Source organism: Corylus avellana, chromosome 8, assembly GCF_965113065.1.
Source record: "Corylus avellana chromosome 8, dhCorAvel1.hap1.2, whole genome shotgun sequence".
In the NCBI taxonomy this organism is placed as follows: Eukaryota; Viridiplantae; Streptophyta; class Magnoliopsida; order Fagales; family Betulaceae; genus Corylus; species Corylus avellana.
The window spans coordinates 2,780,523-2,804,635 of record NC_142497.1 but is presented as its reverse complement, the minus strand read 5'-3'; the positions used below and the strand labels follow the sequence as shown (position 1 = coordinate 2,804,635).

General features: G+C 37.1%; 4 protein-coding genes across 7 annotated transcripts; 3 read left to right on the top strand and 1 right to left on the bottom strand.

Annotated features, from left to right (window-relative positions):
* Window positions 1–1,007: 1,007 nt before the first annotated feature.
* On the top strand, window positions 1,008–7,172 carry LOC132164131 (hexokinase-3). The gene is made up of 9 exons (XM_059574560.2): window positions 1,008–1,613; window positions 2,976–3,126; window positions 3,231–3,413; window positions 3,761–3,835; window positions 4,771–4,926; window positions 5,031–5,129; window positions 5,205–5,332; window positions 6,416–6,497; window positions 6,599–7,172. Exons 1-9 carry the CDS (start codon window positions 1,339–1,341, stop codon window positions 6,977–6,979), a joined length of 1,530 nt encoding a protein of 509 aa, XP_059430543.1. The 5' UTR covers window positions 1,008–1,338; the 3' UTR covers window positions 6,980–7,172.
* Window positions 7,173–12,644: 5,472 nt separating this feature from the next.
* LOC132163920 (THUMP domain-containing protein) lies at window positions 12,645–17,051 on the top strand. Of its 2 annotated transcripts, none has more exons than XM_059574297.2 (7): window positions 12,645–12,838; window positions 12,931–13,047; window positions 13,902–14,390; window positions 15,307–15,446; window positions 15,545–15,665; window positions 16,205–16,345; window positions 16,823–17,051. In XM_059574297.2, the coding sequence occupies exons 1-7, from the start codon at window positions 12,761–12,763 to the stop codon at window positions 16,904–16,906; spliced, it is 1,170 nt and encodes a 389-aa protein (XP_059430280.2). In that variant the 5' UTR covers window positions 12,645–12,760; the 3' UTR covers window positions 16,907–17,051. The 2 variants fall into 2 exon arrangements, with proteins under 2 accessions (XP_059430280.2, XP_059430279.2); XM_059574296.2 differs by having other exon boundaries at window positions 12,928–13,047.
* Window positions 17,052–17,862: 811 nt separating this feature from the next.
* On the top strand, window positions 17,863–21,047 carry LOC132163944 (Tetratricopeptide repeat (TPR)-like superfamily protein). Of its 3 annotated transcripts, none has more exons than XM_059574330.2 (2): window positions 17,863–20,392; window positions 20,735–21,047. In XM_059574330.2, exon 1 carries the CDS (start codon window positions 18,056–18,058, stop codon window positions 20,354–20,356), a length of 2,301 nt encoding a protein of 766 aa, XP_059430313.2. In that variant the 5' UTR covers window positions 17,863–18,055; the 3' UTR covers window positions 20,357–20,392; window positions 20,735–21,047. The 3 variants fall into 3 exon arrangements, with proteins under 3 accessions (XP_059430313.2, XP_059430310.2, XP_059430312.2); XM_059574327.2 differs by having other exon boundaries at window positions 20,698–21,047; XM_059574329.2 differs by having other exon boundaries at window positions 20,677–21,047.
* Window positions 21,048–21,692: 645 nt separating this feature from the next.
* On the bottom strand, window positions 21,693–23,632 carry LOC132164141 (ubiquitin-conjugating enzyme E2 20). The gene is made up of 6 exons (XM_059574573.2): window positions 23,293–23,632; window positions 22,817–22,844; window positions 22,391–22,618; window positions 22,200–22,263; window positions 22,031–22,090; window positions 21,693–21,935 (listed from the first exon to the last, which is right to left on the bottom strand). Exons 1-6 carry the CDS (start codon window positions 23,433–23,435, stop codon window positions 21,889–21,891), a joined length of 570 nt encoding a protein of 189 aa, XP_059430556.1. The 5' UTR covers window positions 23,436–23,632; the 3' UTR covers window positions 21,693–21,888.
* Between the last annotated feature and the right edge of the window lie 481 nt (window positions 23,633–24,113).

The window sequence follows — 24,113 nt, the reverse complement described above, 5'->3', positions numbered from 1 at the left end:
GAGTCAAAGAAATAGTATCAATTGGTTTTTATGAAATGGTAAAGACTCTTGTGTTTTTTTTTTGTTGTTTGGGTTTTTAATTTTTTCTTTTGGTTGTTTCTCAACAATTAAAAACTACTATAATTATCAAACAATAATTAGGGCCAAAACTTATTATTTTGGCCATAACACTAACACGAGATATATGTAGTGATATATGGGAAATGCTAGAAACTACAGTCTATCAAACGCAAACGGGCACGTGTTAAGTGTCATAATAGTTATAATAAAAACTATAGTAGTGTTAGATTAAAAGGGTTGTTTTTGAGAGTTTGAAGCCCTTAATAATTCCAATTACCATCCTCATATGTATTAATACTACTATAGTAGTGTTAGATTAAAAGGGTTGTTTTTGAGAGTTTGAAGCCCTTAATAATTCCAATTACCATCCTCATATGTATTAATACTATATATATATATATATAAAATAATGGGAGTGTAAAACAATATTACTGTAGAGCACACTGGCAGTCTGGCATGCACCAGGGAAGAAAGGGTTGGAGAAGGAAATGATAGGAGATTAGTCACATCACATTCTGGTTGTAGCAATAAAAGTGCTTGAATTTAAAGAGCATTTATCTAATTGGAATTGTCTTAATCTATCAGACAAAACAACCAACTGGAGCTTTCAAAGAGGGGCTACCAACTGTTCCCCATCAAATAAAAAAAGAAAAAAAAAGAAGAAAATTCTAAATTCTAATTTTTTATTTTTTTTTAAGAAGAAGAAGAAAAAGAAAATTAAAGGGTAATTTAGGAGAAAATTCAAGGGCAAATTGATGCACCGACCCCACAACAGAACAAGAGAGGGCTGAAAGAAGAACACAAGTCAAAGTTCCCATTAACCTCAAAATCTTTCATAAACGGTAAAAAATCCCGAAAGATACTCGCACAAATCCGGCGTTTCAGAAATTTGACAGGGCAAATCCGTACTTTTACGCCTCTCTTATAAGTACCCCTTACTTCGCTTTCCAACATTACAACCTCATTAGTGCAGAGCCCCTTCTTCCTCTCTCTCTCTCTCGAGCCTTTGTTCGAGCAGCTCATCTACACCGCTTGACCGGCGAGTTTCGCCGTCATAAACCGCCGGAAAAGGACTGGCGAACCGTTGTGATTATTCGAAGGGGGGAAAACCCAAAAAGGCCGTTGTTTTGAGTGTTTGAAGACTGTAAGGGCGTGCGGTCGGTGTGTTTTGTGCGTGCGAGTGCATGTCGAAGCGGCGTGGTTTCGGGGATAGTCGAAGGATGGAGGCCAAGCGGCGTCGTATCCGGATGGTGTGAGTGATCGGGGGGGATTGGAGAGATGGGGAGGGTCGCGGTGGTGGGGGTGGCGGTGGCGGTGGCGGCGACGGCCTGCGCGGTGGCGGCGGTGGTGGTGGGGAGGAGAGTGAGGAGCCGGAGGAAGTGGCGGAGAGTGGTGGGCGTGCTGGCGGAACTGGAAGAAGGGTGCGAGACCACGGTGGGGAGGCTGAGGCAGGTGGTGGACGCCATGGCCGTCGAGATGCACGCTGGGCTCGCCTCCGAAGGAGGCTCCAAGCTCAAAATGTTGCTCACCTTCGTCGACGGGCTCCCCAATGGGTAATCACATGATCGTGTTTGGTCTTGTTTTGGGCTTCTCTTTCATGGGTTTTTGGTTTTCTTTGTTGCGTTTTGTTTCTTTTCGTTGTTCGTGGTGTTTAGGTTGAATTCTTGTGGGTTCGTTTGGTTTTGGGATTGGATGGTCTTTTTCTACTCTCTACTTGACTGTAGCCTGTCTTTTTCTTAAAGAATAAATTTTATATATTGTGCTTTCATGGCTTTTGTTTAGTGGTTGTTTTTGATCTCGTTGCTATTTTTGATGCCAATTTCGCGTTTCTTTTTGAGCTCTTTTCTGTATGCATTCCCTTCTATGTTTATTTTGGCAAATTCCATCTCTATTTGATTCCGGTAACAGTTTCGTCACTCTATTTTTTTTTTGTTACAGTTCTGTTGGCTCTCAAATGAGCATCTCCATTTCTGTTACATTATATGTGCTCTTCTTCCTTTTTCCCCCTCCCAGATAAAGTTCATCGGTGTTCTATTGTCATTTTATAGTGTTGGTTGAACTTTTGTGTTAATTTTGTTGGAATTCGACACTTTTATTGTTGTTGTTGTTTTTTTTTTTAAAATTTATCTGTTGCCCTTTCATTCAAAATTCTCAAATAAATGTGCCATTTTGGTTATGTTTTTGTTTACCAAAGTGGTAGTCTTTTTGCTGCCTTTTTCTTTATTTGCGGATTTGTTAATGTATTTGGTAGGTTCTTCTTCTAGGCGATACTGATACATGGCTTTTAGGATGGGGATGCTTTCAAGTTATTCACTTTTCAATTATGTATATGAATATATATTCCAGATAGAGTTGTCTTGTTTTGACAATCGACATTGTCATTAATCAATCTGCTTTATTTCGGAATATTTTGTTTGAAAAATTTACAATTATGGTATAAAGAATCTTGGAGGTTCTTCTTCCCATTCCCTTCTACACATATATATGTGCACAAGTGCGATAGGATTATGACCATAAATACTGTATGAGATTCCAAAAGTTGGAATTTTTTTGTTCTCTAATCTCTCCTAGTCCCTTTTCCTATGTAGATGGGTTTATTCTTTTTACTACATCACTAAATTATTCTGCAAAAAATGTTTCATTCAGTTAACTTTTGCAAATTGGGGCTTGAACTGGCTCTGAGGTGTCTGGTGTTTGTTGGCATCGTTTTGCTTCATCTAAGATGTAATTTTGGTTGAGAATTTATGTTTTAATTACTAACACATGCTATTGTTGCTTTCATGTCTGCATTGATTATGTTTGTCATGATGGATGCAATTAACATTTTGTTTCCATCGCTGTATGAGTGGGTTGTAACTATCAAAAGCTTGCGTTTGTATTACCGTGGTAAAATTAATAATTGGTTTTTTCATCAGGTGTGAGAAAGGAACTTATTATGCACTAGATCTTGGGGGTACTAATTTTAGGGTCTTGCGGGTTCAGCTAGGAGGTCAAAGGTCTTCTATCCTGGAAAAAGAAGTGGAACGGATACCCATTCCCCAACATTTGACGTCCAGTACAAGCGAGGTCATTGACTTTATAGCTCAAATATTATACCAACATTAAGCATTTCTTCAAAATATTATGACATGCTGATTATATGTAAACTAATGTGTTTATATTGCCTGCAGAATCTCTTTGATTTTATTGCGTCATCATTAAAGGAGTTTGTTGAAAGAGAAGGTGGCGGTTCTGAAAATTCACTGAACAGTAGAAGGGAACTTGGATTTACATTCTCTTTTCCGGTGAAGCAAACATCGGTTTCATCAGGCATTTTGATTAAGTGGACAAAAGGATTTTGCATTCAAGACATGGTTAGTTGGATTATATTCTTGTAAATTGTACATTGAACGCTCCGCAAGCATAGGGAATTTGTGAAAGGCAAACTGCCTAGCTGTTTGTGAATTTTTTTTGCTGATGCTAAAATTGGATGGTATCAGCTCTAGTAGGGCCAAATCAAGCTTTTGATTGAGAATAATCTAGACTCTGCTTGCTAAATCAAAGCTATGGTCATAACCGTTTTTACTTATAAAAAAAAAAAGTTTTTTTTTGGTGTATCAAATCGTAACACAATTTGTAAAAGAGTTGCACCAGAATCCTCTCAATAATTTATTTTAGTGACAATTATGGGGAATTTTATTTTATTTAATCTGTTTGCCAGGTTGGAAGAGATGTTACTGAATGTTTAGAGCAAGCAATGACCAGAAAAGGCCTAAATATGCAGGTTGCAGCCCTGGTGAGACTCCATGAGCATCCTTCTTAATGGTGTTTAACTATGCTTTGAGGATCAAATAGTGTTTTACTTTTTTATGGGTCATTGAAAAAAAATTGAAATGGTTGGATGCAATAAGTTAGAATTTCTATTATGTTTTAGGCTTTTAGCACATTGTAATTATGCTTTAATTTTCTTGATTTGGGAGCTGGCTCACCTTATGATATTTGTAAACCTTGGTTCTCTCTACCTCTCCCTCTCCCTCTCCTCCCCCCCCCCCCTGCGACACAATGTGTGCATATTATTTGATTTATATTTGCTTGTTGGTGCTTTCATGCTTACATGTGGTATCCTGAGTTTATATGTTTTGAATTGTTTGGTTAAAGCTGAAGGTCCTTGAATGCTGTGTTAAAATAATAGAATGCACCGAGACAACTAGATAAAATAATAATAAAAAAAATTCATTTGAACTCAACTAGGCCTCAACATTGTTGCAGAGTGGATTTTTCACTATGAGCATAACATTTTTTTGCCTTTGATTGTGACCAGTGCTCTTGCGTGAAATGTTCAACATTGTTGCAGTAACTATGTTAGCATTAATCATTAGCACTATCATCATTATCATTACTGTGAAATAAAAAATTTGTATATTTGTAACGTGATGGAGCAAGATGAACGTCAGCTCATTTGAGGAGTGCTTTAGAATATAGTTAAAAGTTAGTCATTTTTTATTTCTTTCACTTAGAATTTATTTGTTTGAGCTGGTTCCCCTTTCAAGACACCCTCAAGCTTATTAGTGGGCTTGAGCCCATCTCAGTATTTGTTTGTAATACCAACTGTCTAGGCTTGAGCCCATGCTCTATTACATCTAATTGGCTTTGGTTTATTTACAACTACAATTACTTGTGGGCTGTATTACTTGATTCTTTCATGCATAATATTATTTATTTCTTAAGCAGGTTAATGACACTGTGGGAACATTAGCTCTTGGGCATTATCATGATCCAGACACTGTTGCTGCAGTTATAATTGGTACCGGCACGAATGCCTGTTACTTGGAGCGGACAGATGCTATCATCAAGTGTCAAGGGCTTCTTACAACTTCTGGAGGCATGGTATCCTTTCTTTTGTCTCTAGACACAGATATCATCAGATTCTTTATCTGATGAATTGATGTACTTTGTTATTTGCTTGTTGACGTTGGGTCATCTTTCTTCAGGTCGTCAACATGGAATGGGGAAATTTCTGGTCTTCTCATTTACCGAGAACTTCTTATGACATTGACTTAGATGCGGATAGCCCTAATCCAAATGATCAGGTAAGGCTTGGCTGCTTACCCTTTTCATTCCTTTACTGTTTCGGGATTTACTCAAACTTCAGATTTTTGGTACAGGGTTTTGAAAAAATGATATCAGGAATGTATCTTGGTGACATTGTGAGGAGAGTAATCCTTAGGATGTCACAAGAGGCAGATATATTTGGAACTGTTCCTTCCAGGTTATCAATGCCTTTTATTTTGAGGTTCTCTCCCTTCCTCCCTCTCTCTGTCTCTCTGTCTCTCCCTCACTCATACACACACACACAAATCACACGCAGACACAATGGTACCTGCATTTCTGTTGTCCACACGTGATTCTTGCTATGCTTTTCTTTGTTATAATTCTGTTGCCTCTTGACTGCTAATGCTATATAAATATGCAAGTTTAGCTTCCTCAAATGTTAAATATAGAATGGATGAAGTATGTAGCCAGCTACTAAAAAACTATAGAAAAATCTTGGATAATGAAAATAAATCGACAACCTACCAGAGCTATCCCATGGTTACTGAGCCTTGAGTGTGTTTTGTTAGATGATAGATGGAAATTTATTATTGCATTTGCCTTTAGAGATTATGAGAATGAGTAGGAATTTTTTAATAAATCTTTCTGGGCACTTTTGGATATTAAGGAGAAATTGATTGAAGAAAAAGATTGAAATTGAAAATCTTAAAATCCTGTGAACTAAACAAATCCTTAATTCCAAGGATCTGAAAACAAGTTCAAAATAATAACATATTGCATAAGCATATGATTACACTTGCTGTGCATGACTGTAGATGCCTTGATATTTGAGATATCTTTGGCTTTTAGACATGTTACTACCTAATGTCGCTTTCATTTTTTTGTGGATGCCAGCATTTTGGATGGCTGTGATAGAATTTTATACTTGCCATTTGCTCTCCCTTTAAGCTAGTGGTTTTTAGCATGTGAGACATTAAGTGCTTGGTGGAGCCTAGGCGGCCAGTATAAAAATCAAACATTTTTTTTTCTTTTTTGCTTTTCTTAATATTTCACTACACTCTCTCAAATTAGTTTGAAGTTAAAGTTCAAAGTTGACGTTGGAAGGGATGGCTTTCGGTTTCTACATTTGTAAAAACAAATGGGAGCTATCTTGTATTTAGCCTGTTATCTTCTGAGGATAGTTTCCTGTTGCTTTATTTAGCCATTTATAAAGATTGCTGGATGGTTACCTCTGGTAGGTCCCAATTGATAGATATGACCTCATGGCATGCAGGCAACTGCTTAATGCTACAGATTTTCATTATATCCCCTTCTTTAATTTCAGCTCATATTTGATTGCCGCCATGCTTGAAGATGATTCCCCTGAGTTGAAAGAAGTAGCAAGAATCTTTAAAGACATTCTGGAGGTAGACTGCACTATTCATTCATATTAAACGAAAAAAAAAAAAATTACTTGGTGTTCTTTGATGAATTATCTTACTTGGTGGGTTTGGTTTTGTCATTTCAGATTCCTGATGTTCCATTGAAGGTTAGAAAGCTCGTTGTAAAGGTATGCGACGTGGTGATCCGTCGGGCTGCTAGATTGGCAGCTGCGGGCATTGTGGGTATCTTGAAAAAGATTGGCCGGGATGGAAGTGGGGGCATCACAGGTGGAAGGAGTAGAAGTGATGTTAAAATGAGAAGAACAGTTGTAGCTATTGAAGGGGGTTTGTATACAAGCTATACAATGTTTAGGGAATACCTGCATGAAGCCTTGAATGAAATACTGGGGGAAGACATTGCTCCATACGTCATTCTTAAAGACACACAAGATGGATCGGGCATTGGAGCAGCTCTCCTTGCTGTCGCACATTCATCAAACAGTGTGGATAGCGTACAGTTGCTATAAAGATATATATATTGATATATATACATATAGCCCCTGTAAATGTAGAGTTCATTTTCCATATCTTTTTGTATAAAAGGAAGGTTTGTCCATATATTTTTTTTCTTTTCTGAAATTTCCATCAATTTTATATTCTGATGTTGGCAATGTGAAAATGGTGTTCTTTATAAAATTTTCCTCAAAAAGTCTTTGATTATGATTTCTTCTTCATGGCCATTTGGATTGAAAGGAAGCTGCTGTTAAGCCAATTTGACAAAATTCCACACTTACCTGATTTTCCTTTCGTTTTTTTTCTTTGAAGGGTTTGGTGGCAACACGAAAGAAGGACCAAATTTCCAAAGTATACCCTAACATTATAAATTATTTTCCTAAAAAGAACTAGGAAAAGAACTTTTATTTAGAACCCAAAAATAAATAAAGAAAGTGAGTAGTGCGACCATCTGTGGGAATTATATTTTTTGGTTCCCAAAAAAATATAAAAAAATAGTTTGTTGGGAAAATATTATTCCAAAGATTCCTCAGTTTAAGGGAATATTTATTAAATAACTATTTTCGGTCTACGGTAATAATGCACAATCAAATGACTATTCTATAAGATTAGTATAAGAGATTAGTCATTTCATTTTTTGAGTTCAATTGGCTGGGAATGACGATTTACGCCTTATAATCCCCACACTGTTTTGGTGACCCAACCCGGAGCCAGGGTCTATTCTCTACGGACTCCTCCGCTCCCTGTACCTAGGGGTGTAAACGAGCCGAGCTTGAGCGAGCTTCCCTTGTTCAGGCTTGGCTCGTTTAAATTTTACTCGAGCTCGAGTCGAGCTTAAGGGCGAGCCAAAAAAAATCGAGCTCGAGCTAATAATAAGTCGAGCCGAGTCAGCTCGCGAGCTGGCTCTTATATTTAATGTTTTTGTTTTTAAATTTTTTTTTTAACTTCAAGTACTCTTAAACGGCTTAAGAAGTTAGTTTGCATATGAGCATTTGCTTAGCCTGACTAGTCGTGTATGGAGCCTGAGTCAATACAGCAAGGCATTTGGTTTCAAAGAGAGATGATATGCATCCTTTTATAGATAAGCAAACTTGGAGATTGATGTTTTCTTAACAATGTGGAACAAGTTAACATGTTGCATTCAAACTGCATTGGGACAACACCCCCTACAAAAAAATATTTTTTTAACGTTTCTCTCTCAATCCGCCTCACCAGTCACAACGGATCTTCCACTTAAATTCTCATTTCCCACTCTCTCACTCTCACTCACCAGATAGGTAGTGATAGTGTTTGGGTCTGTTTGATTCTTTTTCCTTTCGTTTGGATATGCTCTAATTGAATCGAGGTCTTTTTAATGATTGCTCTCTCTCTCTTTGATCACGAAGGGTCTAGAATTTTCCATTCTCTAACGCTTAAATATAAATGCAATTTTAAGGTTTTAATAATTATGAGATTTATAATTAATTACGTATTACTTAGTTTTATATATATATATATATATATATATATATATATATATATATATACACACTCGAGCTTATACGAGCTGTTCACGAGCTTAGCCAAGTCGAGCCGAGCTTGCTTCGTTTAATATTCGAGTTAGGATTTGTGTTCATGAAGTACTTCATTTAATATTCGAGTCGAGCACAAGCCGAGCTTATGCGAGCCAAGCCCGAGCTTGCTTGCGAGACGCTTCGCTCACTTAACAGCCCTACCTGCACCCTTCGCCCAGAATAATCCCCACACCTCAAATTATCATGCATGACTACTCCACAAGTGAAACAGAATCGTGGAAGTTTTTCGTACTTAAAAGGAACTCACACCTCTTTGTCTTTTTAATCTTTATAATCCATCCTCTGGCTAGTGGCTTTGAGAGATCTATACGGATTTTAACCCGTAAGAATTCTCCCCATCCCACTCCATCATCCAGTACGTCAACGTCTTTCACAACTCTCACCGTGGAACCAACCTGTAACCCCACCTCCTTCCCCATGCAAGCAAGGGGTAAGTGATACATCCTCACCCAAAAGGCTGCTTTTGCAAACTCCATGTCAGCCACTTGAGTGAGCCCATCAAAATCAACCAAGGACAGCAAGAACCCATCAAAAGTACATGGCTGGCCTTCTAAGATTTGATCCTTATCCCACCAATTCTCAAACTCAATCAAAAAAAGGTTGGGTCCCAAAGTTTTGAATGAAACCCTTCCCGTCGGTTTCCATGCCCCTATCATTTGCGTCTTCAAAATCTCCTTGTTGATGGTTCTCTCCATCAACAACCTCCCTACCATACAAGCTTGTCCCCGTTGCACCAGCGGTCAAAGGGGCCTGTTCCTTGTTAGAATATTATATTTCCGCAATATTATATTCTCGTAATATTCTTAATATATTACGGAAATATTTGATACCGTATTCATTATTGTAAATATACTGATTTTATATGATTTTGTAATTATTGTATTTCCTTTATGTTATTGCCTCATTCAACTATAAATATGCCATTCTAGTGTACAATTGAACACACATCAGAAATACAAATTATTCTCTACAATTATCTTTCTATTGTCTTATTTCTTGAATCATCTGCAGATAACTCAAGCTCATTGGATGAACCTTCTACGGCTGTTTCTAATTTGCTTGATTCGACTACGGATCCTCCTGCTGCATCACACACTCCTGAGCCTTCTCATGAACCTTGTCGCTCCGATAAGGTAAGAGCACCACCTGCCCATCTCCATGATTATTATTGTTTTTCTGTTCTTGTTACTCTTCACGAATCTCACTCTTATCGTGAGGCTAGTGCTGACCCTCTTTGGCAGAAAGCTATGTCTGATGAACTAGATGCCCTCTTTAAAACCCATACATGGGACTTGGTGGATTTGCCTCCTGGGAAGTTTGCAGTGGGATGTAAGTGGGTTTATAAAATTAAAACTCATGCAGATGGATCTGTGGAACGCTATAAGGCTCGTCTTGTTGCAAAAGGATTTACTCAGGAGTATGGCATTGACTATGAGGAGACTTTTGCTCCTGTTGCTAGACTGACCTCTGTTAGATCCTTACTTGTAGTTGTTGTTGTTCACCATTGGCAGTTATTTCAGATGGATGTTAAAAATGCATTCATCAATGGTGATCTTACAGAAGAAGTCTATATGCACCCTCCACCTAGCTATCACCATCCTCCACACAAAGTTGGCAGACTCCGTCGGGCACTTTATGGTTTCAAGCAGGCTCCTCGTGCCTGGTTTGCCAAGTTCAGTTCTATGGTGGCTCAACAAGGCTTTGTTTCTAGTTCTTATGACTCAGCTCTCTTTCTTCGGACTACTGATAATTCTACTATCCTTATTCTTCTTTATGTAGATGATATGATTATTATTGGTGATGACATTTCAGGCATCCGTGCTCTTCAATCCTTCCTTAGCCAAAATTTTGAAATGAAAGACCTGGGTACACTTAGCTACTTCCTTGGTCTTGAGGTTACCTCGAGTAATGATGATTATTATCTCTCTCAAGCCAAATATGCATATGATCTACTTTCCTGAGTAGGTCTGACAGACAGTAAAACAGTGAGCAGCCCCTTTGAGACCAATGTCAAACTTCTAGCCACGGATGGTGAGCTTTCATCAGATGCTACTCTCTACAGGCAGCTAATAGGTAGTCTCATTTATCTTACTGTTACACGGCCTAATATTGTCTATGCTATTCATCTGGTGAGTCAATTTATGAGTGCACCCCGATCTACTCATTATGCTGCTGTTCTTCGTATTTTAGCTATGTCAAGGGAACTATGTTTCATGGTCTTCACTTCTCTTCTCATTCATCTCTTGAGCTCCGGGCCTACTCTAATGCTGATTGGGCTGGTGATCCTACGGATCGTCGCTCTACCACTGGATATTGTTTTTTACTTGAAACTTCTTTAATTTCATGGTGCAGTAAGAAACAATTTGTTGTTGCTCGATATAGTATTGAAGCTGAGTATCGTGCTCTTGCTGACGCTACATCTGAACTTCTCTGGTTAGAATGGCTTTTGTCCGACATGGGTGTTTCTCAGTCCACTAGTTCTCCTATTTATTGTGACAATCGGAATGCCATACAGATTGCTCATAATGATGTTTTCCATGAGCACACAAAACATATCGAGATTGATTGTCATTTCATCCGCCATCATCTTCAGCATAGTATTTTACATCTTCATTCTGTCATCTCTGCAGATCAATTGGCTGACATCTTTACTAAATCTCATCCACCAGGACGACTCAATAATCTTATCACCAAAATCAAGTTGGCTTCGCCCCCTAGAGTTTGAGGGGGATGTTAGAATATTATATTTTCGCAATATTATATTCCCGTAATATTCTCAATATATTACGAAAATATTTGATACCGTATTCATTATTGTAAATATATTGATTTTATATGATTTTGTAATTATTGTATTTCCTTTCTTTTAGGGCCTCATTCAACTATAAATAGGCCATTATATTGTACAATTGAACACACATCAGAAATACAAATTTATTCTCTACAATTATCTTTCTGTTGTCTTTTTCTACATTCCTTAATCACAATTCCCGAGGTCTCATCCTCTCTCAAAGTAAATTTCCCCCATTGTTTCATTAACTCTTCCGCCATATTGCCTCTCCCTCTGCTTGATCTTTCCACCACAGTCACACCGACAGCCCTACACAATCTGTGTGTACTCTCCCCAAAGGGTTCAAGATTTTAACTCTACCTCCACAAACCCTAAGCGAGTCTCTGGAGAAGAGAAAATATCATGATTATTTCATTTTTGAGTTCAATTGGTTGGGAATGACGATTTACATCTTATAAAGCGGAGATCAGTAGTTCGAATCTCTTTCCTATTGTACGGACATTAATTTTTATTTTTATTTTTAAAAAAAATTTTAAAACTTAGTTTAATTTAGTGCTTTTCAAGCGTGTGGTTTGAAAAAAAAAAAATCGATTTAAAAAAAAGAGGCACTTTTTAAAGATGTATTTAAGCGTTTAGTAAAATTTGTAAAATGGTGCAATTTTTAAAATTTGAAAAATTTATGTTTTTAAAAACACATCCCTTTCCTGCTAATGTGAAACCGTGATTTTTCAAATCGTTATTTATTTATTTATTTTTCAAACGTACAGTTAAATAAGATATTTTCTGTGATTTTGTTTAAAAGATGACCTATGAAATCACAGGACCAAAGAAGGAAAAGTTTTAACTAAAAAATCGCATACTTTTTATTTTTTACACGGCAAATTGAGTACGGATAAATTTATTAGTTACCCAAAACTTTAAAACTAGCTATAAGCCTATATTTAATAGATAGAAATTTCATCCAAATTGGTATGGCGGGAATATCTTTTAACTTAATGTAAAATAGTGTTAAGTATTTATAAACATTTAAAAGACGGGTGATGGCACGCCGTGTGCAAAATATATATATATTTTTATAATTTTTTTTGCAGATGCCGCCATATGCTGTGTATCACGGTCCTTAAAAGACACATTAAATTTAGTCTAAATTAGTAAAAAACACTTGGTACTATTTTACATGAGTTGGAGAATATTTTCGTATTGGTTTAGAGGAAATTTGTGTCCATTATTTAATTATTGTAAAATTAAAAACTTATAAAGCTTCATATTAAACTACAAAAAAGCACTTAAAAAAAAAAAAAAAACAACAAAAAAAAAGCTATATGGATTCGTTCATGGAACCCTCGAACTGAAAGGCTCTGAACAAACGGTACGGTACACGTTCGAGCTATTTACTGCGCTGCTCTCACTCTCTGTGTCTGTCTCGAAACATGGGTTCGGAGAACAGATCGAGCGGCGACAACGCCGGCAAGGGCAAGAAGAGAAGGCAGCGCTATCTTCCCCACAACGTCTCTCTCTTTCTCTTGCTCTATGAATTATATAGTAGGTAGTCTATGTCTAACATGGGTTGATGACAATATTTTTCTTTGTGTTCCAGAAGCCAGTAAAGAAGAAGGGGGCGTACCCATTACGCCCGGGAGTACAAGGGTTCTTCATCACGTGCGATGGAGGCCGGGAAAGCCAGGCATCCCGTGAAGCCATTAACGTTATTGATTCTGTATGTCTCTCTCTGTCTCTGTGTGTGTGATTTTTTAATTTCTTATTGTTGTGTATGATATGTTTTATTTTAGTTTATTTAAATGAGTTATTTGATCTTATCTCGCTTAATTGTTTGGTGGGTGTATGTTTTATTGTTGTTGAATTCTATTTCTCTATGCTTCTTTTCTGGGTTCGATTTTTATTTTTGTATCATTAATGAACTTACATTATTGTCACCTGAGTATTGAGAAGAGTTTGTTATTGAATTAGAATGATGTTTGGTAATAAGAGTGAAAAGAAAATACATTGGAAAATTTTCCCTGATTAGGTTGAAGATTTGGGAAATTTTGGCGGTTGTACTGTAGAGTTTAATAAGTACATGGTATTGTCGCTATTTTTAAAAACAGCAAGGATTTTTGCTTTGTTTCAGCAACAAATTAGAGAAGAAGCATTGTTTATGTTTTCTTTGGGTTGTTTTCCCTCTCCAGTTTGATGAACTACACCTTCCATATTCAATTCAAACAAAATGTTGATGCACGGTCCAGTGGGAACTAGAGGGCATTTGTTGCCGCTTTCTGCACCTTCTATGGCTGTTGTGGTTATGTCGATGTGATTATAAGTGTCTTATGCATACCTTCTAGTCCCACTTGATTTTCAAACCTTTGTTATCTGGTTTTCATTTTTTGTCTTTTGCATGAAGTTTGACAGAACATAGATAGAACCCTTATAAAATTCGTAGTATTGTTGTGCATGCATGGAAGTATGTAAATATGATCTCTGTCTTCTATGAAGTCTGACAAAACATATAGAGAACCTTTATTTTCCTCTTATCTATGAGGTGGAGTTAAATTACTCTCCTGTTTTTTCTCTCAGTTTTATGAAGAGCTACTCCACGGGAAAGATTCAGATGTGAAGCTTGCGGAGCTACCAAATAAACCTCTAAATAAGAAGATTAAGTTCTCTGATTCTGAATCTTCTAGTAGCGATGATGATGAAGAGGAGGAGGAGGAGGAGGAGGGCAAGAATAAATCAGATAGTTGTCAGGATGATATTGGCAGTCATAAGGTCGCAACAAATCAGGCTCCACATCCTCATGCTAAAGATGATGTGCACCATGGAAATCTGACAGAAGAAAAACCTAATGATATTGAAGGGAATGGTAAGAATCATGAGAATCAACCCAGAGAAACTGAGGAGCCACCAGCAAAGGAGAATCAACCAAGAGAAACTGAGGAGCCACCAGCAAAGAAACAATGTCTAGGAACAGAAGCATTGAAATGTGTGATCCATGAAAAAGTGGAGGAGAAGTCTATTGATAAACTAATTGAGGCTGAACTCGAAGAATTGGGAGATAAGAGCAAGGTGAGTTAGCAAGAGCTGCCAAACTTTGTTACTTGATTTATTTTGATCTGACTTAATTTTATTTTTGAATATATCTGATTCCATGGCCAAACCTGAATATGTCTAGAATTTTTCTTTAGCTTATATTTTTCAATTTCTATTTCTGAATGATTTTTGTTCTGCTTAGTCATTTTCCTGGCCCTTCTTCTAATTATTGCTCTTTAGATTATTGTTTTATTAAGTTTTGTTCACGTGCTCTTATCTCTCCTCTGGCTCTGCATTGTGGTGGCTCATGCTAGAGGTTTTTATGATTCAAAGATTATACACTGGTAATAAATATATGTACATAGGCTATGCTAATAATTTTCAGTTGCCCATTCATTGTCATTTCTTCTGTGAGTGCAGATTTGGTAAAGTATTCTACTATCAGTTTCAATCTCTTGCATGTAGTGTCCAGTCTGTCTTGATTAAAAGTTTCAATTTTGTGCCAGATTGTATTCTTAAAAGTTTATTTTAGAGTTGGTTCACATTTCCATCTCATTTCTAAATGGATCATTTTGATGAGCTGAATTTTGAATCTTATGTACATTGTCCTGAGAAATTGAAGATTTTTTCGATAGTTTCATGTACTTACAATGTTTCTGATATATGCAATAAATCATTATTATCGATTCTGTGTCTTTCGTATCTATTTTGGTGGACCCAAATGAGATTCTGTCACTGAGGTAATTAGATTACTATCAACCAATTTTTTTTTTTTATAAGTAATCGAAATATCGTTAAAAAAGGACAACCTAGGTAAACAAGAAGTATACAAGAGAGACACCTATCTAGAAAGACAATTGCTCTTGCTGTTGGTGGCATATTAGTTTTCTTCATTTTGTTGTAACCCAAAGGGCTTGTGTTTTCTCTTGCATTGACGATTATTGTTATACAGAGGCGCTTTTTCAAGCTTGATTCGGGTTGTAATGGTGTTGTCTTTATTCAAATGCGGAAGAGAGATGGAGACCCTGGACCCACAAATATCGTGCAGCACATGATGACATCTGCTGCATCAACAAGAAAACATATGTCAAGGTTCATTCATTGCTTTTCAGTTAAATTATACAAAGCACATGGACAGAAGAAATGTCATATTGGTGCTGGCAAGATAACATGTTTGTTGTCTAATATAGGTTCATCTTAAGAATGTTACCTATTGAAGTGGCATGCTATACTTCAGAGGAGGAAATTTCAAGAGCAATCAAACCTCTTGTGGAACAACATTTTCCAGTGGATACTCAAAACCCACAAAAGGTAGTACTATTAATCAATGTTGCCATTCCTTATCTTACTTTTGCTGATAAGCAGAGTCTAAATGTTTCTAATGCTGCCTAAGTTATAATTTTCCAATAAAATACCTTGTTGGAATTATATGCAAGAGAGTTAACCAAAATTTTCAACTATATCTTTTCATGAACAGTGTTTTACTTCCTAAATGTAGCCAAGATAAATCTTTCTACAACCAGGAATAATAGAATAAACTCCTCAGAGGTCCAATGATTTTTCACTTGTTTTCTAGTGCTTGTCATTAATGATGCAAGTTGGTTTTTATATGTCTTGACTTTGAACTTAGAATAAACTATGGGAAAAAAAGAAAAAAAAAGATCAATAACAGATCTCAGATCAAATAAATAAGCACTAGGAAAAAATTGAACAATCATTGGCAGATCAAATAAATAAGCACTAGAAAACAAGTGAAAAATCATTGGCTTCAGCATACACTGACACACCACAAGCTGAAATCCTATCGTATGTATGGAGATGGAGTGTAACTTTTCTAATCTTCTATGCAGTTTGCAGTAATGTTTGGAGCCCGTGCAAATAGTGGTATTGACAGGATGAAGATCATAAATGCAGTTGCAAAATCTGTTCCTGGACCGCATAAAGTTGATCTTAACAATCCTGATAAAACCATTATAGTTGAAGTTGTCAAGGTAAGAATATTCTTTTTTCTTGCTAAAGAAGAACTTGAATATTTCTCCCTGTTGCTCATCTTTTACACCATGTTTTGCAAATTTTGTCCTCTTATTGGGTTGAGTTTGAATCTTGTTTTTTTGACCCAGTTCCATGCTAAATAAAAAAAATTCCCTAGCAGCATGAGTTTCAGAGTACTTTTGGAATTTTGACTTATGTAATTATTCTTTTACTTTTGCTAATAGCTGCTGCATTGCATCAGATTCAACCTTCATGCAGGGATTGAGATACTCCTGTTTTTAGCTTGTCTTATCTTTCCTTTTATTTATTTTTCCTGCACCCTGAATTTTTCCAATGATCCAGCGGTTATGCTTGTACAAACTATTATACTATTGTTTATAACTTGTGAAAGGAACTTGTAGCTAGATGTCTGTTATTAAGTAAACCTTTTTTTGAATATGATAAATCTAATATTTTTTCTGGTTTCATATTGTCAGACTGTGTGCTTGATTGGAGTGGTCGACAAGTACAAGGAATTTGCCAAGTACAACCTGAGGCAGCTTACATCACCCAAGCCCTAGCAGCCATGTCAAGTTTTGATTTGTAATGGGAGTTGTTGGCATTTGATATGCTGCGTTAACATAGTGTTTTGGTATTGAATATTTAACATAAAGGATCTTGTGTTGAGAAATGAGATCTGTCATAATGAAAATCTTACTTATGTCACGTTTGGTACGCAAGATGGCTATTTTATCAGAAAAAAAAGAATAATTTTTATTGAAAATAGAAGAAGGTGGAATGTAATAGTCATTCAAAATAGTCATGAATTTCAAGTGTTAAGAGTATATGTATACTTTAATATTAAGACTATTTTATTTTACTTTCTTCCATTCTTAATAAAAGGAATAATTTTTATTGAAAATAGCGAACGATCCAAATGTAAGCTGGACAAACTCTTCCTAATGTTCATGCATTAACCATTTTGACTTTTGCTCCTTTTCCCTATTCACACAAAGCTTTTCATTCTCTCCTTTTCAAGTTCTTCCCACTATTCTGCAGTAAGACCCATAACATTGTACTATTTTAAAAGTTACGTTTTTTAATTTTTAAAATTATTACGTTTTAAAATTGTAAAGATATTTGGTAAAATATGTTAAAAAATATTTTTTTATTAAATATTTATTATGATAAATCGTAATTTTGGTTTAAATTTGTTTTTTGTTTTGTTTTAAAAATAAGAACTCCTTAACTCGCATGTAAAAATTGCATTTTTTTTTCTTCATATTTTAAATTAAGTGTTTTTTAAATTGTAATGCTAAATGCCTTTACTTTTTACAATATTTTTTAAAAACATAAATTATTTTTATAAAATCATAATCTCAAACGCACTCTTAGGCTCGCGTTCGCTAACGAAATTAGAATTTTACCCCATCCATGTAAAAAAAGCGTGCGAGTTCAAAATTTACCGGATATGAATGAGTACATAAAATGATATTGCTCAAGAGGGTTCAGTCAAAAAAAGAAAAAAAGAAAAAAAGAAAAAAAAGAACACCTATTAACCTAAATCTGTCTTGTCTCTCTCCTCCGTCTAGCGCCCGACCTCAACACATCTGTTGAGCAGCCGCCCAGATATCTCCCTCCGGAGTCCGAAACGTCCACTTTTTCTTTCCCATTGTAGAGCCTCACTCTATTGTTTTCTGCGAGTAATCAACGGACCATTTCTGCATCTAATGGCTTACATTTCTGCGTCTAAACCCTATCAATGGACCACTAGGGTTTTTCCCGACATTCCCAGAACCTTAAACCCTTCCACCCTCAATCTCCTCCGCTTCTTCACCTCCACCGACGACTCAATCTCCGCCGTCGATCAGAATCCAAACCCAGTTCCCGATCCGGTCACGGCTTTCGACTCGCAACCCGAACCCGATAACCCAAATCCGGAAAATGGGGAGCCGAAGGTCTACCAGAGAACCCCACGAGGTAAGCGTCCGAACCCAGAAAAGATTGAGGATGTTATATGTAGAATGATGGCAAGCCGGGCTTGGACGACCCGGTTACAGAACTCAATCCGGGCTTTGGTGCCCGAATTCGATAACACACTTGTTTGGAATGTGTTGCACGCTGCCAAGAACTTGGAGCACGCGCTCCAGTTCTTCCGATGGGTCGAGCGGGCGGGCCTGGTCCACCACGACCGTGCTACCCATTTGAAAATGACTGAGATTTTGGGCCGAGCTTCGAAGCTCAACCACGCTAGGTGCATACTATTGGATATGCCGAAGAAGGGTGTGGAGTGGGACGAGGACTTGTTTGTTGTGCTGATTGAGAGCTATGGTAAAGGTGGGATTGTTCAGGAGGCTGTTAAGATTTTTCAGAAAATGAAGGAGTTGGGTGTGGAGAGGAGTATCAAGTCCTATGATGCTTTGTTTAAGGTGATTTTGAGGCGGGGGCGGTATATGATGGCGAAGAGGTATTTCAATGCGATGTTGAATGAAGGGATTGAGCCTACTCGTCATACCTTCAATATTATGATTTGGGGATTCTTTTTGTCGTTAAGGCTGGAGACTGCGAAAAGGTTTTATGAGGATATGAAGAGTAGAGGGATTATTCCGGATGTGGTCACGTATAATACTATGATTAATGGCTATTATCGGTTTAAGATGATGGATGAGGCAGAGAAGTTGTTTACGGAGCTGAAGGGGAGGAACATAGCTCCAACAGTTATAAGTTATACTACCATGATAAAAGGGTATGTTTCGGTTGGGCGAGTTGATGATGGGTTGAGAATGTTGGATGAGATGAAGTCTTTTGGTATTAAGCCTAATGCTGTCACGTACTCAACCTTGTTGCCTGGGCTTTGTGATGGGGAGAAGATGTCTGAAGCTCAAATGATGTTGAAAGAGATGGTTGAGAGGCATTTTGCTCCTAAGGATAATTCCATCTTTATGAAACTGTTAACATGTCAGTGCAAGTCTGGTGACTTGGATGCTGCAGCAGACGTGCTTAAGGCGATGATTCGGTTGAGCATACCCACTGAGGCGGGTCATTATGGTGTCTTAATCGAAAACTTTTGCAAGTCTGAGGTGTATGATCGGGCAGTTAAGTTGTTGGATAAGCTTATTGAGAAGGAAATCATCTTGAGGCCACAGAATTCTTTGGAGATGGAGCCTAGTGCTTATAACCCAATGATTCAGTATCTGTGCAACCATGGGCAGACGGGTAAAGCAGAAACCTTGTTCCGGCAGTTGATGAAAAAGGGTGTTCTGGACTCGGTTGCCTTTAATAATTTGATATGTGGGCATTCCAAAGAAGGGAATCCTGATTCTGCTTTTGAAATTCTAAAGATCATGGGTAGAAGAGGGGTTTCTAGAGATGCAGATTCGTTCAAATTGCTTATCAAGAGCTACTTGAACAAAGGCGAACCAGCTGATGCTAAAACAGCTTTGGATAGTATGATTGAAGCTGGGCATCTTCCGGATTCATCCCTATTCAGGTCAGTGATTGAGCCCTTATTTGAAGATGGGAGGGTTCAAACGGCAAGCCGTGTGATGAAGAGTATGGTGGAGAAGGGGGTGAAGGAGAATATGGACTTGGTTGCTAAGATCTTGGAAGCCCTCCTCATGAGAGGTCATGTTGAGGAAGCCCTCGGACGCATTGAACTACTTATGCATAGTGGGTGCTCACCTGATTTTGATAGTCTTTTATCTGTTCTTTGTGAGAAGGGGAAGACAATTGCTGCTCTTAAGTTATTGGATTTTGCATTGGAGAGAGACTTTACCATAGACTTTTCAAGCTATGATAAGGTGTTGGACGCTCTCTTGGGAGCAGGGAAGACACTCAATGCATATTCAATATTGTGTAAAGTAATGGAGAAAGGAGGCGTTAACAATTGGAGTAGTTGTGAGGACCTCATCAGGAGTCTTAATCAGGAGGGCAACACAAAGCAAGCAGATATCCTCTCTAGAATGATGAAAGGTGGGGAGAAATCCCGCGTGAGCAATAAATGGAAACAAAATGCTAATGTTGCTGTCTGATTTGCCGTCTCTCCATTTTCCTTGTGTCGTTTTGAGGTGAGAATTCAAGCTTGAACTTTACTTTCAGAATGACAGGACATGTTTTATCGTGATTGGAATAATTTGTTAAAATTGAAATGAATCTGTTAAGTCTCTTTGTTTTGAATTCCAGGATTGTAATTCCTCTCGAAAAATTTCATGTTTTTTCATCAAATTACTTTTGAGTTGTTATTAGGAATAGAGTAACTGACCCTTTTGGAGAAAGTTTGGGTATTAGTTACATCAAACTTCTTAAGATTTACTTTATATTGCTTTAATTGGTTGGTCTAATGCCCACATAGAGGACCCCTTGGTCTTTGCAGTCATAATTTCGGTCAAGATGACTTCCTACTTCCACAGCCTCCTACAGTTTGCAGAATATCAACGGAAAGACTTGCTTCCAATTTTGAGCTCGAGTGCGATGCTGTGATGCTTAGGAAATTAACTGGGAAGAAAACACAGCAAAGCAGATGGCCATTGCTTGAGCTGTAATTGCCCTCGCCTGCAGGCTGCAGGTCATTGAATTATGCCAATGCGGAATGTAGGATGACAATGCTAATAATGTAATTTAAGATTGAGAAAATAAATTTTGGTTATTGTTACTATTCAAAGTGTTGGCAATCTTCCAATTCAATTGATGAGTATTCAGCTCAATGAAGTTTTGTATTCCAACTGCTTCTGCTCGTGAACATGGATTTGATTACTGCCCATTACTGAGGCTGAAATTTTGCTTCATGTGTGTTAGTTTACACTCATAAGAGAATATTTGTTCTTTTTTTTTTTGGGTAATAAAAAAATATGCAACATCTTGGTGTACAGAAAAGACCCTTTTGAACTCTTTCAGAAAATTTTCATGCTGTGTATATTCAAATTAGAATAAGTGTATACTCTGATCAATCTCTGCTTTGTCCAAAAATCGATGAAGTTGGCCAGATTTTTTGTTAATAAAATATATATGCCTAAAAATTAGGATTTAACCCTATTCAAATTAAGTTTGGTCTTTATTTAAACTTCCGTACTCCATGAAAGACAACCAGCTGTCCGGTTATGACCAAAAGATCAAGTCTACAGGTTAATGGTACATCTAGATCAAGTCTACAGGTTAATGATCATAAACAGCCGAATGAGCCATAACCTTAAAAAAATCCCCATTATTAATCTGTTGGGTAATCCATGGCGCTGTGTTTCTTTTAAGATGACCATTTCCTAGAAAGAATACACAACTTTTTAGATGGAAAACAGATTTATCGGAGTTTGTCAAAAAATTTCAAATAGTTGCAATGGAGAGACAACACAAGGGAGAGAGAGAGAGAGAGAGGACTGTAAACAACAATTGTAACATTCATTCATCAGCAAGGACCATGAGTTTCCAACAAGATCAAAGAAGAAAAAAATGTAACCCACAGTAAATGAAAAAAAGAAGAAGAAATTCAGTCTCTCTTCTCCAAAAAGAAAGACCAAAGGAGAAAGAGAGGCTTCTATAACTTCAACTGAGAAACTCCTAACACATGAAACTAAACAGTTGGAGGCTTGTACAACTTCACCACCATCTTCCTATAATCTGCAAGAGACAGTGGAAGCACTTTTCAGACAAGTGAAAAGGAAGAAGGAAAAGAAGGATTCCAGTCATGCAGGGGAAATGAATAATGTAATCACCTTCTTGATTGCTCCAGAGCTGGGCTGCTTGGGAGTTTAGAGGTGAGCTAACGTTTGGTTCTGAATTTCACAAAGGAAAAAAAAGAACGATTTGCCAGATTAGTCGAAAAATCAAAACTGGTTTTTACATTAAACGCATTGAAAGAAACGAAGAAGAAGAAAGAATTACCACCAAGCAGACTTTGGATTGATAACAAGATGGTTCTCACATCATAAGCAGATGACCATTTATCCTACAGATATAGATTTCTCATATGTTCAGATTATATGACAAGTCTAAATATTTGCTTGAGACATCGAACATCTGCAAACTATTGTAGAGCTAAAAAGACTGAAGAAGCACAGAAAAGAGAAAAGTACCTGAAGAATGTCCAAGCAAATATTTCCATGGTTGTCCACATTGGGATGGAAGCAGAATGTCTCGAACTTGACCTTTGGGGGCTTAAATGGGTAGTCATTTGGAAACGAGAAGGACAGCTTGTATTCTGTTCCTTCAAACACTGTATCTTTGCTTCCATTAATTGTCCCTCTCCAGCAGAATATATTGTCTTCCTCAGGGAAGGCAGATATCCCAGATTCCCCACTCATCTATAATTCAAAACAAGAAAATTTAACAAAAGAACCATAGATCTCCGGACTAGTTTGTGGTTTGGCTACTTAGAAAAGAAGGAAATCAAATACTTCAAAGTTTTAAAAAGGTTTATGTTCTCGTTCCCACTAAATTTTCTCAGCATCCAAACAGAAAATCCCACGACTTGAAGAAAAAATGTGTCACATGGTTCTTACCATTAAGGCCATCAACTCAGACTGCAACCTGTTTCACAAAAGCAATAATACAGGAAACAGGATTAGAAACCTTACAAACCCTAAAAGAACCAATTTAAATATTGAAAAGCAATATTCACAGAGAGACAATAAAGAAACAAAAACCCAATACTATTTAATAAACCCATCTAGCTTTCTAGGACGCCTTTTTACAAACAGATTGTGTAGATACCCAATTATCGGTGTAAACACAGCAACCCCAACTCAAGAACTTGAAGATCCATAACGAAATGATAAAAATAATAAAACCCAAACCCTGAAAAACCCATCTATCTAGCTTTCACCTTCAATAAAACAGATTATGCAGATGAACACAATTTAAGAAAAAAAATCCCAAGTTAAGGAAAAAAAAACGCATCTGCCTTATCATAGAAATCTTCAACCATGGCTAATAAAAAAAAAAAAAAAATCCAAATCTTTAAAAAAACCATATCAACCTTTTAAGAACAGACTGAGAATTAACGCTCTTTTCCGGAGGGTGAGGCTGTTTCGGCGGAGACGCCGCAGCATTCACCCGAGTATTATTGCCATTGGCTTGGTAGCTTTGAGCAGTCTCAGTGTACCCATTAATGGTCGCCATAGATCCTTTTCTGGGTTTCAACACACACAGAGATTCAAGAAACGCAACAACAGAGGAGATTGATTGAGAACAAAGGAAATATGAATGTTTCTCTCTTTCTTTAATCAAATCAAAGAAATATGATTAAAGAGAGAGAGAGCAGGAAAAGTTGGTTGTATTGGAGTGTGGGGGCTTGAAGATTTTAAGGCTTAAAAAGGTGTGTGGGTGAGGCGAGACGACGTGATTTAGAGGTTTGGTGGGGGTTCAAATTTTTTTCCGAACGTTGCGAGAAGGGGGTAGATTCGGCATTGCATTTTTTCGTCTACAACGGCTAGTTTTCTTAGTTTGAACGAGATGCTGTCTCTGGGCTTTGCTAACATGCGCACAATGAGTAACCTATACCAGCTCCTGTTTTACCTAAAAGAGTGATGTTAAAAGTTACTACAGTTTTTATTCTAGTCCCTTATAAACTAAATGATAATCCACTCATAATTATCATACGAGTTATTAAATAATTAAATTTATCTCTCAAAATTTGTTGTTTAATTTTTTCACCTATGTGGCACTCATGTGAACTGCCGTATGAATTTGTAAAAAAATTATAATAAAAGCTGTAATACCTCGAACAATTTTCTTGCAAAAATTTGTATTATATTATTGCTTTATTTTTGCCAAAGACACCATGTTAGCTTATTATTG